The sequence below is a fragment of the Temnothorax longispinosus genome, chromosome 7 (genome assembly GCF_030848805.1).
Source record: "Temnothorax longispinosus isolate EJ_2023e chromosome 7, Tlon_JGU_v1, whole genome shotgun sequence".
Classification (NCBI taxonomy): domain Eukaryota; kingdom Metazoa; phylum Arthropoda; class Insecta; order Hymenoptera; family Formicidae; genus Temnothorax; species Temnothorax longispinosus.
The window spans coordinates 5,361,442-5,374,082 of NC_092364.1; the positions used below are offsets into that span (position 1 = coordinate 5,361,442).

At 37.2% G+C, this 12,641-nt stretch overlaps 1 protein-coding gene across 1 annotated transcript in view; it reads right to left on the minus strand.

The window, feature by feature from the left end:
* LOC139815636 (uncharacterized) overlaps positions 1-12,486 on the minus strand; it is a 56,313-nt gene extending 43,827 nt beyond the window's left edge. Inside the window, exon 1 of the mRNA XM_071782669.1 lies at positions 12,298-12,486. Coding sequence (XP_071638770.1) covers positions 12,298-12,444 — 147 coding nt within the window. The 5' untranslated portion in view covers positions 12,445-12,486. The remainder of the gene's footprint in view (positions 1-12,297) is intronic.
* Between the last annotated feature and the right edge of the window lie 155 nt (positions 12,487-12,641).

Genomic DNA, 12,641 nt, shown 5'->3' on the forward strand with positions numbered 1-12,641 from the left:
ATTAATATTATTCTAATGTTCCTATACAAAATTATTATTTGTATTAATTATGACACAGAACAAATTAAAATTTTAATAAAATACAAATAATTTTTCTTTGATCCATAAATTAAGGGGGTATTCTACTCTAGAACGCTCCTTTTTTCGGGATTTTTTTTCAAGAAACCAGTGAAAATTGTTAATATTAGCTTTTTATGTATATATTTTATTATCTTTAGAGAACACAAAAAATATTTTTTGAAGCTAAATTAATGAATATAAAAACCCTATCAAATACATTTAAAAAAAAACGGTACACATGATTGCGTCCATTCTGGTTGTCTGAAACAAAAAATTCAAAAAGATTCTTAATTAGTATGAGTTTGGCTATAGCCGGGACTAGAATTAAGTAAAAAAAAAATTTTTTACGATTTTGACAACTTTCGAAAGATAAGAAAATTCATACTAAATTTTCAAAGTGCCGCCATTTTTTAAATTTTCAATTTTTTTATTCCATTCTAATTCCTGCTATAGCCAAATTCATACTAATTAAGAATCTTTTTTAATTTTTTGTTTCAGACAACCAGAATAGACGCAATCATGTGTACCGTTTTTTTTGCCATGTATTCGATAGGGTTTAATTAATATTTATATTCATTAATTTAGCTTCAAAAAATATTTTTTGTGTTCTCTAATATATACATAAAAAGCTGATATTAACAATTTTCACTGGTTTCTTGTAAAAAAATCCTGAAAAAAGCGCATTTTACAGTAGAATACCCCCTTAAATCGTACGTTGTAATTGGAATTGTACAATAATAAAAACTCTTCTATAAGATAGTATATTGTTGTAGTCTCTTGCTATAATTAATTAAGATATAAGATTATATATATCATATGTTATAAGTCCATATAATTATGAACATGTCGATACCTATCTCTTTTTATGATAAAATCAAGTCCAAATTGAATTTAAGATCGAGGAATCTGGGGCAGTCTGTATTCGAAAGCTATCGGCTTTCCAGACATGAACGATCCTATTTTAAAGAGTTCCAGGTCACCCACCCCTCTCACGAAAGTGTTAAAGCTTTCCCCAAGCAGCGCACATGATTCCTACAAAAATAGATTCCCCGTTCGTGTATAAACCGATTACTCCCGAGGGAAACCATTCCTCTTCCGAGAAGAAGAAGAAGAAGAAGAAGCGTATGACGTATTCACGGCCCCGATAGAAAAATACCGGGTCGGCCCCTTCTTCGGATTCCTCAGTACTGCGGGCAGATTCGAAAGAGAAGTGTTACAGATCATGCCTAACCCTTTGAACTCTCGCAACTTCTTCGGTGATAGCGTGTATATCGAGGTTACTCGTTTCGTAAGAGATATTGCGTCCACCCCTGGATGTTCCACATAGATCGCCTGTGACGGATAAGATACGTCCCGACCGAATATTAGCGAGCAATTTTGGCTTAAAGTTTACTCATACCGCATATGAAATTTTTCGTTTAATTCTACGCCTGATTAATTAAAAAGTAAAGTCAAAATTACAAAATGGAACTTGATGGACTTGATACTGAGACAACTGTCAAAGTGCGGAACGTTGTTGCAATTATTAATATCATTAAGTTGGCTAATTCATATTTCCATAACTTTGATAATATGTATCGATAAACACTGTTAAATATTAATGGACAAAATTTAAACCAACAGTTTGAGTTGGATAACATTTTGTTATTTTCAACTACCATGTATGTTTGAAATTGAGGTAACAATGTATTTGATCACAAAATAATATTATTTCAACTCCATTGGTTTAGTTAAATTAATGATATATTGAGCAGGAGCAGTGGCAACCTATACAGAAATGGTTAAAAATGGCCATCGAATTGAGTATATAATTCGACATTACGAATTTAACTCATAAATAAATATACATATATATATATAGTATCTGTGCGATAGAAATTTGTCGCTATATATTTAATCACATACTGCAGTCCGGTATTAAAAATTAATAAAAGACTCGATTATGTACAGATATTACAGATCGTCCATTAATACACGGCTTTGCCAAACGAGATCCGGGCGGTGCGACCACCGAGAGTGACATCACGCTCCAAAGTTATTTATTACAAACGTGAATGAAACAGTTCAGCGTGACAATCGTCGATAAGAGGCCAGCCCGGGAGCTCGAGGGTGAAGGAGGATAGGCCGTTTATGGTTGTTCCGATAACCCGCTGTAACTCCAATCGCACGTGCGCGCTGGCGTGCTCTTCTCATCTCTCGATTCCCGCATTGCGCACTCGTCGGGTCGGGTCCCGCGAGTTCGTTCTGCGTTCGCCACGAATTCTCGGTATGCGTGCACAAGGGAAAGAGAAAGAGGGGGGGAAGGGAAAAAGATTGGGAACCCACGAATTTAATGAACCGCGCGCGCGCGGAGTTTATCGCCGCCGGCTGACGACCGGAGCTATTCTGTGCTTAATTTCTTACGGAATGCAACAGCGGCGAATTTTGCGGTAATCACGAGGGAGTATTTATGCTACTTTGGATGACGAAGGGTAGTAATTACGCATTCCCCTCAAAGTAAATTAAAATTTCATGAAGCTAAGATTATGTAAATTAAGTTGAGAAACGATTAAGCCTCAAAGTTTCTTGTTCTATACCTCAATTGAATAAAATATGGGAATTGCTAGTAAGATTTGTAACAATTGATAGCAACGCTTCGAAGCGATAAAGACGCAGGATCGCCAGACGCATTTTATTCATGAGCTAAATACGTGTTTGTACGAGAGTTTGATTTACGTGATTGCCCCCTGGATAACATTCGACACGATTATAGCATTATCGGGATTTCCCATTTCGCGGAAGACAAGGAAGAATCGTTTGCGCGGTATCGATAGTAGTGATATAATAATTTCGCGACTTTTACGAGCGAGAGATCATATGCGAACGAGTCGCGAGCGTCGGAGTTATTACAAGTGCTCTTGCTCCGCGCGCATCAGCATCCGCCGCGAAACGGCTTCGAAGAATTACATTATCGCCGCGTTTATCGCGCGCAATGAAGCATTTATTCGCGGCGCAAGTATAAATGTTTGCAGCCAGCGAAAGTAATATCAGCGAGAGAGTTAACGCGCGTTAATTATTATCGGGCTGCGCGATTACGCGGGAGTTAAGATTACGCCGCGAATTTAAGCTGCTCATGAGTTTCTTATAACAGCAAGTCAATAAAGTTTGCAATTGCAAAAAGAAAGAAAAGAATATCGCACGATAATGCGATCGATGATATGCAAAAAATGTATAACGTGGAGTTTTAGTCTCGGATAATCGCATGCTTATATTTTTACAAGCGCTTCGTGTTTTCTTATTTTGCTACCTCGGGGTGGGTGATAAATAAGCTCTAGAATTTAAGCTGACGTAACGCCGGGAAATATGTAACGACGGAATCTCACAAGCAGGCGGCACCGCGGCTGCGAAGCAACTAGCGCACGCTCCAAATCATAACACGTATATAATTAATTGAAGGATCATTCATCGAATTGACCGGAGCCTTTCATTCATGCCTCCAGTGGGTAATCTTAGACCTATCATTCACGGGATATCGCCCACGCCGCCGCATGAAATACGTCTACCAGCTGGAGATCCATGCATGATGCGTGTTACAACAGAGAATCCCACAAGCCAGGCTCCCATCGAAATTCTCGAGAGATTCTGTACGAAAAGTAATAGGTTTTCAACATAAGCAATATTTTTCACTTTCAAGAATCAATTTAAAGAAAATTCGTGTTTACTGAGCTTGTATTTCTGATAAATGATTAATACTGAATATCGAGCAATTTAATATAAAATAATAAAATATTAAATTTTTATGATATTTATATTATATGAGAGTTACTAATAAAGATCAAATATTAATATAAAAATATTTTCTTATTTTAATAAGGATGTATTCGTAACTAGATATTAATTCTCATTGTAAAGTCCTAAATATTCGAGTTATAAAACGGACGGGATCGGAACCTAAGAATTACTTGGCAATCTCTGATGTCACTGATGCCTGATTTTTCGAAAATATCATCAGATCTAAGCCGATATATTAATGAATGCGATGTTACTTCGACATTTATCGACATCGCCTACGCGCGTGTACATCTGTTTATATTACTATTACTCATAATGGAGACCAATGTCGCGCAACGCGCGATGCAAATTAGTGTTTGCAGTCGCCTTGGGAACATTATTCCACGCCTGCGGTTTGTTATATGTATAGACAGCCGTCTACTCGTACATATGACATCATACTCCAAAGCCATTTAACACGAACATGTCAGTGGCCACTATTGACCGCCTTTCCTGCTTTCATCTAGTAACGCGTGCCGCATGGAATGTGTCATGCGTGAGAGAATCACAGATGAAGAGACAGATACAATTTACGTGTTCAATTACGTACTATAATTGGCGCAGTTTATGTATAATTTAAATATTCGACGTTAATTAATGCATCAGAAACATTAGAATAAGTTTTCTTGCAATAAAAAAATACTTATATAGAAGAAGCGTAAACGTAAAAGTATTATATAAACAATATATGTAGTATCTAATAAATTTTTCCAAATTACGATAAAACAAATCAGCGCGTTGTAATTAATTTTTTGTAAGGATTACCTTTGAAGTGTTGGATGAATCATTTTTTAATATCTGCAGGGCTTCTATTAGCCGCGAATGAAAATGAATAGGAACGCATTTGAATAAATGCGATCACTTTCAATAACGGTTGATCATACGCGCGCCGTAACAAGTGACAGCACCGCGCGTGATGTCATTTGACAATCATCGCGCCTACATTGTCGCTAAGCTGACGGGACGATAATAGCTACGTCCAGCCCGTCGAAGCTAATTTGTATTTTATCATGAGGTAATCCCTACGTCGTTATTTTCGGTTGCAATCATAAGCGACTCCGCTCCGTTCGCGTGTAACTCTAAAAATACCCAGGACTTTCGAGGCGATTCGAATTTCGACAAAAATAGTCTTACAAGCAAATTTTATGTTCCCGGCAAAGTCGTAAAACAACGGGTAATACACGCTATCCTCAACTCTTTGCGTTCCAAACTATAGTTTCGACGAATAAATTTCATATATTTGTATGCAGTATGCATCGTGTCTTTGCTACTTTCAAATCAAAATAACTTAGGTATTTATTATTCATAATATTCTTAATAATTCAAATATTTTCTCATTTTAAGACTATTTCGTGTAAAAATAAATTTCTGCAATTAGGAAAATTTTATAAAAATCTGAAAAATAAGATGCTGAAAGTTATAATTATCTCGACCACGTCAACTATAACATTTTAAAGGAAGAGTGGAAGATAAATGGATAAATGAGCACGCATAAATAAGAATTAAGATTGAGAAACAGAAGTTTGGCGCTGTTAATTCTAAAAGTTATATGATTATCTCTAATAGTCATGGTCATTAGTCTAACAGTCAGCTGATGTAACGTTAAATATTATTGGATTTGCGCGGCATTAGCGACGTGGGCGTTACGATGATCTCAGTTTTCAACTCTTAAAGACAAACGTGTCATTGATAATTGTGAGCCGTTTATCTGCTTTCTATTTCGCTCTTATCGATGAGTCTATTTCTTTAAATAAATTATACGTGATTGCACGGTACTGCTATGAGTTTATGAATATAATTATTAATAGAGAATAGTTTCCGCATTTGAAGTTCTTTTTTTTGATAGACTATAAAGTGTTATAATATTTGTATATAAATTAATATGCAGTTCTAGCAAATTTATATAGAATTTTGAATATATAATATTCAATATCGAACTGAATAAAATTATAAATATATATTGTATTTAATAAAATTACTTTTTTTTTAATTTACTCATTTTCTATGCCATTGTCCTTGATTTTTATAAAATATATGCATTAACTGGATTAATTTATATAACTTATCATTGTGTTTATCTGAAACTTCATTCGAGTCGCGCCATCGTAAAGTGGCAGGATAGTCAATAAGAGTCAATTACGGACTCGCAATAAATTAAAGCGTATGACGTCACTTGTTCGAAGTTTATGTTATTGCAATAATATAGTTTGCAGTAACGCATTTCAAATAAACAGCTTAAAAGCTTCGGGGCAGTTTGCGTTATGTTATCTTAATTACATTTTCACGCTTATATGGAAATGAAAGAGATGTGAAAGTAATTAACCTGTTTATAAATTATTAAATTATTAATCATTATTAATATAATGATCGGCGATCCAAATGTTTTTAGGCTATTTTGCGACTGAATGATATCATATTATAATGAGATGTAGTAACATATTGGAGAATATGTCATTGACCCGCTAATGGCTTTTCCTTTCGTCGCGATGACGCATTCCATATTATATCATCTTAACAAGTCACGACTAATGCATCGAGATTCGAAGCTCGCTTTCAAACACGAAAATATATAGCTGCTGTCAAGTGTATCCTTTAAATTGCCGCCTTGTCATTTGCGCTATCAGATGCCATCATAAAGCGGAAGGTTAATAACAACGTGCGAACGACGTGTTTGGGTTCAATTGCGCGAAAACGTGATGTCATCCGCGCGAATGTTGAAAATACACCGTTATCCAATAAAGCGAGTTAAGAGTTGAATTTATAAATACGACGAGTTACGATAGCAATTTTTCAACTTCGATGTTAATTGCACGCGTAAACATTTTGTCAAAAATTTTTTTTCATATATCTGTAATAAATTTCATTTTAGATTATCCTCGTGCGGTAAAATTATTTTCGTGTTAAAAGAACAGAAAAAAGAAGCTGTAATGCCCTATCTGTGGCTGTCCTAAAATAGAATTGTACGTATCCGCGGTGTGTGTGTGTGTGTGTGTGTGTGAGTGCGTAAGTGAAACTGTTTTACATATACCGCGGCGTAATCTTTTAATGCGGACACATTTTGGGAAACCACGCATAGAGCGATATATTGAATCGATGCGGTGGGTGTAAGTTTATGGCGCAGACAAAGCGCGTTCTGTTCATCTCGAGTTTTTCCTTAACTATCCGTTAACGCATATCAAATATCGCAAAAGAAACGCGTATCCATAAGTATCGACGTATTACAACTTCAATCGGCCTCTCCTAAATTTTGATAATATAAGGGTTAAATGATACAATAGATATTGAATGCGTGTGTCTAAATGTTACGGGGGGGGGGGGGAGGCATAAATCATTTCGTTATAAAATCGTTCTCTTCTGGTTCCTGACCCCGACTTATAAGAGACTACTTAGAAGTGGACGCACACGCGACAAGACAGATGTTAGATCGTCTAAGGCTCCATCATGTTTCGTCTGCAAAACGAATACTTGATCCAGACTACGCGTCATCCCACAGCGCTTGTCTCTCTTTTAGAAGAATAACAGGAAAGCTTTATCGTTATCGCGGCAACGGCACGAAGACACTCTTCCTACAATTCATCGTCAACCTAAATATTGCGATTTCGCTTCTGTGAATTATTTCGTAATATTGCCACTCGCAATAAATGTCTTTATATTATTGCGTTAGACACTTCTCTATAAGGTTACGCAAGTTGTATTTTATTTCATGCATTAATGTTATATGGATAAAAATAACTATGCGGGTTCTCTGTTCAATTTGCCGCATGTATAAATAATTTTGCAGTCCGTTTTTGACACAATTTTGTCAATGTATTTCCTTATTTCATGTTTGCTCCAGCTTTTCTGCATTTTTTGACGTATTATCATGATGTAATTCTATATCTCCGTGAATTGTACAGTAAAGTTTAACTTATTTCCTAAACGAGACAAAAACTTAAACAAAGCGTAGCACATTATATCGATCTTTGCTGAATAATTTAGTGATAAAAACCTACGCGCAAGCGAATCTCCAACCGCGTCCGGCTTAAAGATAAATGGTTATTATAGCTGTTCAGGCGTTTTAGAGAATAAGATAATATCTACATTGATATTTCTGTAGAATTCATTCAAATTTTAGAAATTCGAAGAAGAAGATAATGTCGGGTAATGGGGCGGGGGGGAGGGGAAGAAGTCCTCGTAGGTGTAGACAAAATTGCATAGCGCATTATTCATAAAAGATATTTGTATGAGATAAATGGTGGAAGAAGCTATTAATAAAAAGAAGATATAATCTTCATCACAGGAATGTATAACAGCTGTGTCTATATTTTATCTGTTTGTATATGCCATGGTTCAATTATGTTATTAAAATTATTGATATTATATACATACAGGATATACAATATTTCAGTAAAGATTCTTCCAAGGTCTTGCAATTGTCTCATTCGAGTGATTGGAAGTTTTAGGATTTTTCATTGTGGCGGTACTAGTTGGAATGTCGGGTGTGTGAGGGGACGATTCAGTTCACCACGCAGCGGATTCTCACGATTCTGAATGACTTCGGTACAATGACGAGTGACCAGTCCGAGGAGATAAAGAGACATATAAAAACGCCGATCCACCGACTACCGAGCAATACCGTTTCGTCTTTTCCCCCCATTGTGCCGAAAATCTTCTTTCACGTTTTCCGCAACGAATACGTCCTCTGTCCGGGCGTCGAAATCGCTCACCGGGCGTTCTGTCTACCGGGTGACTTCAACGACATCGGCAAATATAACTCGTTTGCGTGTAAATTATATAAATTATCGTTGAATATATTATTACATTGGTCACAATCTAATATAAAAATTTATTAATATAAGCGGAAAAATATTATTTGCACAAGAGTAATAAATATAATCTCTGTGAGAAATATTATCTAAATTATCACATAAATAAATATATTGTCATAATTAATAGTGTGTATCATTCGTATTATTAGTAATTTAAAATGTTAGCCCTCTTTCCTAATATTTTCCAAAATCGACCAAGAAGTTGTATATATTCTTGGTCAATTATGTGAAACAAATTGATCACGAATCTAATGATTTTCTCGATAAATACGTTCGAAAGACGCGCCTCAAGATTTAGCCAGGAAGATATTAACGTTTCGCGATATTACGGAAAGTGAAGCCGGAATGGAGGAGCGTACACGCATGGTAGATTACGCATCGTCATCGATTAACTGAAATGCCGTAACGTAACGTCTATTTTGCAACGAAATTATGTCGAATAGCTGTGCCGTTTCAGGCTCTCGGATTACACGGCGCCCAGAGTCATGCTGATGGGTGCTTTTCCACGTGGGTCTCTTACATTACTATCGGTTTCACGCTCGATGTAATCATCCGTTACACATCGCTCGGTCTTCTTTCTGATCGCTACATGAACCGGTTTACACACCACGAAATTTTGTACTAGCTAATTGCACGTTGTGTTCTTGGCGGAATCACGTTGCATTCGTCATCTACCTCCCGTGGAGTTCTATTGAACTGATTTGTTCTGATTGCGAGAATGTTGGACTAATTCTACAGTAATTTCTTCCCAAGTGTTTCTTTCATGTAGATATATTGTAATGTTTTAAGCAAGACTATATTATTATTTTATTTTATTGCAAATGTAATGTTCAAAAGTATTCATATCAACTGATTCGTTTTCTATATCATTAAATATATTATTAAACAAGAAAAGCGTATTTTTTAAAATAACTTTTTTTTAAACGCGCGGCGTAATATGTTAAAAAATGGCAAGCAACGATATAATGTAAGATTGATATATATATAAAATTATATAATTTTTTCATCGTGTTAAATCTTTTCAGGATATCCTATACGATCAACAGTTACGACCAATGTCTTAAGTCACCGTAGATGATTTAGTGTAATTTAATATTCTGTAAAAATTCTGTAAAAAGAAATTCGAATCTGGAATGTTTTTCGCTCCAATAAGCACGAACAATATATGCCAAGTCCGTAACGGTCAAAGTCCGTGCGATCAAAGATAAAAATCCTGTCATCGGTGCTTTGTTAGGAACGAACTAATGATCTCTAAATCTTTTCTCATTTCTATTATTCTAATTTGTCTTTTCCCTACCTATAATGTTAATACTGCGATAGAGTATCGAGAATAGATTAATTAGAAATGTTATCTCTCGCAGCCTGTTTTAGTACAAGTAAATATGACCGTCTGAGTTTAATTCGATCAATATTGAAAATAGTGTTTTTATTGTCAACATAAATTAAGAATCAAGCAGTTGCACGTTAAGAGAGAATATAATAATAAATCAGTGTCTTGTACATACTAAAGATCTGTAATTAAATAATTAAATCATCGTATATCATTTCCTCATCTATTAAAAATAATACAAGCAAAGTGTTCATTCATTAATCTAATTGAAGATCGGTAATATGACTCGAGAACACGAATTTCAGATTGACAACTGCAATTGCGGATGAATGTGTAATTAGTCAGAGCGATTGATGATCGGGATCGAGCTAGATAATATAGTTTTGGCGTTGAATAGATGTGCAATGTGCCGCGCACGGATATACGATATACGAGATTAATTTCATCCCGAGACGAGTATTTATGCCACGGAACAACCGGCAGGTCAGCGATTGGCGTTTAAAGCCACTCGTCTGGTGTTCCCACGCATTGTCCGGCTGGCACGAGAGGTTGGAATTAGGCTCCGTAGAGCCTTACCTAAGAGCGATAGAAGTTGCCCCAGATGTGGAGCGATATTAGGCTATTTCTCCGGAATGTCGTCGCCATCCGCTACGTTAGCAAAACACACCCACATTCGTTAGCATTGGAACGGCCGAGAGTTGATGACTCCATAGGACAATAGTGTCCTATTTCGTGAATGAAATAGTAGAAGCGAGAGAGGACGAACCAATCTGCAGTCAATGGAAAACTTGGAAATCAATTGACAATCCGCATCGTAAGTATCGAAATATATAAAAACAACGGTTAATTAACGGTTAATTAACACACATTTTTCAATTACCATTATTTCTAATTTTTTTCTAAAATTGAGCCTTAGAAAGAGAATTTCACAGTTTAATAAATATAAAACTATATTCTTCGTGTGTTAATTTAAATAAATACGTTTCCAAAATATTATATTAATAAATGTTTAAATTTAAAAAGATTTTTTAAAACAATTTTTAATACTGTTCTAGAAAACTGAAAAAAAATTACCTTCTTTGTAGAAAAATTAAACATTCTGCCGAATGTTAAATCGTAAAATTACTCGTCTATACGCGGAAAAGAGGAAGGGGGTTAATCTGGGTCAAAAGTAGGCGAAGTGCGGAGTAATTTTCGCGTTACACGTGTTTTACGATTCACCACAAATAGACGGTCGATGAAATAGCGTATAAGTTTGCTCCATAGGAGCTAGAGTGACTTCCATAGAAATTTATCATCCTCGGAGTGCGTGCTTTTGGTAGCGACAACTGATTTTTCGCGCTTATGAATCATCGCGCCAGATGGTAGGAAGTAGAATGAGGGAACGTAAATTGATAAAGGCTATTCAAACTATCTAATAATACTTTAAGAGTAATGAATGGGATGCGGAGAAAAATAACGAGATGCCAATAAAGAAACCAATATCAAAAAATTAAAAAAAAAATTCTTTAGCTAGTTATTTAAATTTATTCCCGAGATTGTTGACTTTGATGTCAGAATCCCGAAATCCAAAATGGCGGTTCCAAACATGGCCGACGAAAATGCAGAAAGCAGTTGGAGGCGGGTAGCGATTTTGTTTCGGAGATTAATAACAGCGAAAAAGACAATTGATTTTAGGGAGATATGGCTATCAAAATCGTTATTTCTAAAGAAACTTTCTTTCGATAAGAATATATCATTCGATTTCCGTTGAAGCTGTATCGTGATCGCGCGTATCACGACGGCCGACAGCTGATTTCCACAAGAGATGATTATCGCGAATGTATTACGTAATCACAACCCACATCCCCGGCTTCGTCTCAATTATGACTACGGCCGCAATACTGACGGCACTGAAGACAACAGTAATTCGATCGACGCGTAAAAATGTGCCTCGTCGAGATTCGTCCCGACGTGATCTTTTTAGTGCGCGCTCAACTTCCGGTTCTCCAATTCGCATGGACTTCGAACTTCGACGTTTCCGTCTCGATCCTACCATCGAGCTCACCGTGCGCGCCGTCCACCTGACTCGATCGTCATCAGCGATCTAAGAGGGCCATGCCCTCTTAACATTCGCGATGATCGACGCGACGTTATCATGCATTCCCCGTGTCAGACCATCGCTTGATCGTAACTCCTATATCAACCCCGCGAGAACAAAAGCGATCGTCTCGCCGAAAGGGTTCCACGTTCGCGCGGGCACGAATTCGCGGTGGTGCGCGATACATTCCAAGGACGTTTCGCACTCACCACAGCCTCGGCGATCGGTATCCACGTGGCGGCGTGCACCAGTAGGGCAAGGACGCAGGTGATTCGCAGGACGAGCGGGACCGGCCGCGAGATGCCGCGGCTCGCGTCGCCGATGATTCCTGACGTCGCCGCGGCCCTGGGCCGCATCGTGCCGGCCTGGGGTCCTCCTCCTCCACCACCTCCTCCTCCTCCTCCTCCTCTTCTTTACCTTTCGACCAAACCTGAGATCCTGGCGGTCCTGGCGGACGGTCCCAAGGGTGCCTTCACCTCCGATCCTTCCTTCGTTCGCTTCTCGCGGTGCCCCAAGAGCGCGGTGCCCCAGAGTTCTCGTCTGTCTCGACAGC